Source organism: Portunus trituberculatus, chromosome 7, assembly GCF_017591435.1.
Source record: "Portunus trituberculatus isolate SZX2019 chromosome 7, ASM1759143v1, whole genome shotgun sequence".
Lineage (NCBI taxonomy): Eukaryota > Metazoa > Arthropoda > Malacostraca > Decapoda > Portunidae > Portunus > Portunus trituberculatus.
Window position 1 is genome coordinate 7,091,544 of NC_059261.1, and position 5,000 is coordinate 7,096,543.

The 5,000-nt window shown below is 37.0% G+C and overlaps 2 protein-coding genes across 2 annotated transcripts in view; one reads left to right on the top strand and one right to left on the bottom strand.

Annotated features, from left to right (window-relative positions):
- LOC123498290 (cuticle protein-like) overlaps positions 1 to 1,229 on the top strand; it is a 3,151-nt gene extending 1,922 nt beyond the window's left edge. Inside the window, exon 4 of the mRNA XM_045245453.1 lies at positions 862 to 1,229. Within this exon, the coding sequence (XP_045101388.1) occupies positions 862 to 981 (120 nt within the window). The 3' untranslated portion in view covers positions 982 to 1,229. The remainder of the gene's footprint in view (positions 1 to 861) is intronic.
- LOC123520283 (neurobeachin-like) overlaps positions 1 to 5,000 on the bottom strand; it is a 287,400-nt gene that overhangs the window by 134,930 nt on the left and 147,470 nt on the right. The gene's annotated exons all lie outside the window — the stretch shown is intronic.

Genomic DNA, 5,000 nt, shown 5'->3' on the forward strand with positions numbered 1-5,000 from the left:
CATTCTGGTAACTATTTGGTGATTCTATACAGCTTCAGAAACTTATATGGGGGATTAAAATAGTGAAAACTCTGGCTATTAATCTCGTAAACCCATAGACCCTTCCTAATGCCCATAAAAGCGTCAAACCACACCCAGAAAAGGTAAAAAAATGCGTCTCAGTATTGAAAGGGTTAAACTGAATTGTGTGGAATATAGTTAACTTATACCTCAAACTTAATTAACCCCTTCAGCACCACAAGTTTCCCTATTCATTTTGTTAACTATTTGGGGCAAAGCTTCAGATACTCCTGTGGGGGATTAGAATAGTGAAGACTGTGGCCATTAATCTTCTGACCTCCAGTGACCCTTCCTAATGTACTCGTCCCATCATTCCCAAAACTCATGGTAAAAATATGCATCCCAGTACTTAAGAGGTTCAACACTCTTAAACTGAACCCTCCTCCTCTTTTCTTCTTCCTCCTCCTCCTCCTCCTTTACTAATCTTTTATCTCCTTATTTTTATCATCTTTTTTCTTTCCCTCTTCCTCCTCCTCCTTCTCCTCCTTTACTTTTTTCTCTCCCTCCTCCTCGTCATTTATTTCTCTTCCTCCTCCTCCTCCTTCTTCTTTACTTATCTCCTTTATCTCCTCATCTTTCTCCTCCTCATCATCACAATCTTTTCCTCTCCCTCATCCTTGTCTTTTTTTTCTCTCATCTCCTTCCTCCTCCTCCTCCTCCTCCTCCTCCTTTATTCTCCTCTTCCTCTTCATCACTATCCTTTTCTCTCCCTCCTCTTCGCCTTACCTCTGCTCTCCTCCTTGTAGACACCAACAAAACCATCAAAACACACCAATAACACCTGTAATTAATCCCACACAGGTGAGCTACGTGGCTGACCATCACAACGGCTTCGTGGCAGATGTACAGTACTATGGAGAGGCACAGTACCCCCACCAGTACGGTCCCCCTGTCACCTTCAAGCCTAAGGGGTACCACTAACCCACCTGCCCACACCTGCCTCTAATTACCACACACCTGCCGTGAAAGTTACAGGTGTGGTTGTGTCCAATACCTGTGTTCCTTCACCTGACTGACTTGCTCTGGTTAATTAGTCCTCCTCACCTGTGGTTTGTTATTACAGGTGAATTAATTAAGTTTTGTGTTTTTTTATATTTTTGTACTTGCTTTTATTGTTCTTGTAGTGTTTGTGTTGTTTTATGTTTGGGTCAATTTTATACTTACACGCACATACACACACATACACACACACATACACACGTACACATATCACTGTTTCGTAAGGAGAAATTGTACACACACACACAGGGAGAAAGTACACACATACACACATACACACACACACACACACACACACACACACACACACACACACACACACACACACACACACACGAGCACAGTCACTTCTAGTCTTCACTTGTAAATAAAAAAAAGAAAATGTAAAAAAAAAAAAAAATGTAAAGAAAATGAAGAATAAATATTTTTGTACTATTTAATTATTTTGTTTTTATTATTTATTTATTTATTTATTTTTTTTTTGAGGGAATGTGAAGGAATGATTCTCTCTCTCTCTCTCTCTCTCTCTCTCTCTCTCTCTCTCTCTCTCTCATCATAGCGCACATTTATCGCTATCACAGGAATTGCTTCTCCTCCTCCTCCTCCTCCTCCTCCTCCTCCTCCTCTTCATCTTCCTCCTTCCCCCTATCTCCTATTTATCATCTTCCTCCTCCTTCTCTTCTTCTTCTTCCTCCTCCTTTCTATCTTCCTCATCTTTCTGTAATTTTCTTCTTCTTCTTCTTCTTCTTCTTCTTACTCTTTATCTTATTCCTTCTTATTTTCCTTTTTCTTTCTCTTATTTATTTTCTTCTTCTTCCTCTTTCTCTATCATATATTCTTACTCCTCCTCCTCCTCCTTTTTATCTTTATTTTTCTCATCTCCTCTTCTTCGTCTGTATCTTCCTCCTCCTCCTCCTCCTCCTCCTCCTCCTCCTCCTCCTCCTCCTCCTCCTCCTCTAGAACAAAGCTTTCGACTCTCTCTCTCTCTCTCTCTCTCTCTCTCTCTCTCAACAATGAGTTTCATAATTGAATTCTAACACATAAAAGTTTACCCTCGTTTTCTTTTCACTTATAGAAAATGGGAATAGCACGAAATAATAATGATAATAATAATAATAATAATAATAATAATAATAATAATAATAATGATGATAATAAAAATAAATGAGTAAAAATAGGAAAATAATTAATAAAGACAAAATAAAATGGAGAAATGGAAAAGAAAATGGAAAAACGAGAAAGAAAATGGAAAAATGGGAAAGAAAATGGGGGAAAAAATGGAAAATGCGAAAGAAAACGGGATATAAAAAGAAAGAAAATGGAAAATGAAAGAAAACGGGAAATAAAACAAAGGAAATGAATAAAATGTGAAAGAAAACGGAAATAAAACAAAGAAATGTGAAAGAAAACGAAAATAAAACAAATAAATGGAAAATAAAACAAAGAAAATGGTAAAATGCGAAAGAAAATGGGAAATAAGACAAAGAAAATGGGAAAATGCGAAAGAAAATGGGAAGTAAGACAAAGAAAATGGGAAAATGCGAAAGAAAATGGTAAAATGCGAAAGAAAATGGGAAATAAGACAAAGAAAATGGGAAAATGCAAAAGAAAATGGGAAAATGCGAAAGAAAATGGGAAAATGCGAAAAAAATGGAGAAAATTAGAAAGAAAATGGGAAATAAAACCAGGAAAATAAAACAAAATAAAAAAAGAAATATAAAAAAAAAAACAAGACAAGAAAAACCATCACGAAGAAAACGGAGGTCATTCCACATTAGTTCTATCAGGAATACGACGAAAGAAAACGGGAAACGGGAGAAAATGCGCGGTAATAGAAAACGACGATTTCCTTTAATGAAAACCATTTAGATAGAGAGAGAGAGAGAGAGAGAGAGAGAGAGAGAGAGAGAGAGAGAGAGAGAGAGAATATACGTAATGAAAGCAAATGAGAAAATTAAAATAAACAACCAAAGAAATAAAAATAATAGATAATAATAATAACAATAATAATAATAATAATAATAATAATAATAATAAATAAAAGAAATAAGATTAATAAAAAACACTGAGTCACGTTATGGTTCTCTCTCTCTCTCTCTCTCTCTCTCTCAACCTTCACTATTTCACACTCTCTTTCCCTCAATATAGAAGGGAAGGAGGGAGGAAAGGAGGAGGGAGGAGGAAGAAGCAGAACGGAAAAAATGAGAGAGAGAGAGAGAGAGAGAGAGAGAGAGAGAGAGAGAGAGAGAGAGAGAGAGAGAGAGAGAGAGAGAGAGAGAGAGAGAGAGAGAGAGAGAGAGAGAGAGAGAAAGGGAAACATTACATAAGAAAGGAAAGAATGTGAAAGACAGAGAGAGAGATAGAGAGAGAGAGAGAGAGAGAGAGAGAGAGAGAGAGAGAGAGAGAGAGAGAGAGAGAAGGGGGGGGGCGTATTACGAAAACCTTTACCAATCAACAGGTAAATAATGGCAAATACACACCTGAAACTATCACTGAACACACCTGACTGAATCCAGCAGGTGTGTGTGTGTGTGTGTGTGTGTGTGTGTGTGTGTGTGTGTGTGTGTGTGTGTGTGTGTGTGTGTGTGTGTGTGTGATTAACAGGGTGACTCTGACTGACTGACTGACTGACTGACTGACTGACTGGCTGACTGACTGACTGACTGGCTGGCTGACTGACTGACTGACTGACTGACTGACTGACTGACTGACTGACTGACTGACTGACTGACTGACTGACTGACTGACTGACTGACTGACTGACTGACTGACTGACTGACTGACTGACTGACTGACTGACTGACTGACTGACTGACTGACTGACTGACTGACTGACTGACTGACTGGCTGACTGACTGACTGACTGACTGGCTGACTAACTGACTGACTGACTGACTGACTGACTGATTGACTGACTGACTGATTGACTGACTGACTGACTGGCTGGCTGAAAAAAAATGTAAATATATTAGTTTAAAAATCACTCATAAAATTTCTTTTCAAGTATCAATAAAAAAATGTAGACTTTTCATAAATTTTTCCGTTTTCCCTTTAATTTTCCTTTATTTTCCTATTTCCCCTTTTCTTTCTTTTATTTTCCTGATTTTTTCTTTATTTTCCTTTCTTATTTTCCTGTTTCCCCTTTTCTTTTCCTAATTTCCCTATTATTTTCCTGTATTTTTTCCTATTTTCCCTTTAATTTTCCTTATTTTCCTATTTCTCCTTTTATTTTCCTTATTTTTTTCTTTATTTTCCTGTTTCTCCTTTTCTTTTCCTATTTTCCCTATTATTTTCCTGTATCTTTCCTATTTCGCCTTTTATATTTCTTTTTTTCCTTGTTTTCCTTTATTTTCCAATTTTCCTTTCATTTTCTTTATTTTTCATTCTTATTTTCCTGTTTTCCTTTTCTTTTATTTCCTTTCTTTCCTGTTTCCCCTCATATTTTTCTTATTTTCCTTGACTTTTTCCTATATTTTCGTATTTCCCTTTTTTCCTGTTTCCCCTCATATTTTCCTTTATTTTCCCTGTTTCCCCTCTTTATTTTCCGTTTCCCCTCTTGTTTTCCCCCTTTTCCTAATATTATCCATCTTTTCCTCTTTTCCCTATCATCATTCTTTTCCTTTCCTTCATCTATTTTTTCCCTCAATTTGTCTAGTTTTTTTTCCTCTTACCTACAAAAATTTTCCCTCACCACCACCACCACCACCACCACCACCACCACCTTGTCATCTTCCTCCACCATCTTCTCTCTCTCTCTCTCTCTCTTGGACTTTTCTTCACAATTCACAAACTTTCTAATCGTCGGTCCATTAAGACCCCCACGCCATTAACCCATTATTGTTGCCCCATCATCACCATTACTGCTGAGAATAATGGGGTGTTTATGGCCTATCATCATCATCATCACCATTATTATTATTATTATTATTATTATTATTGTT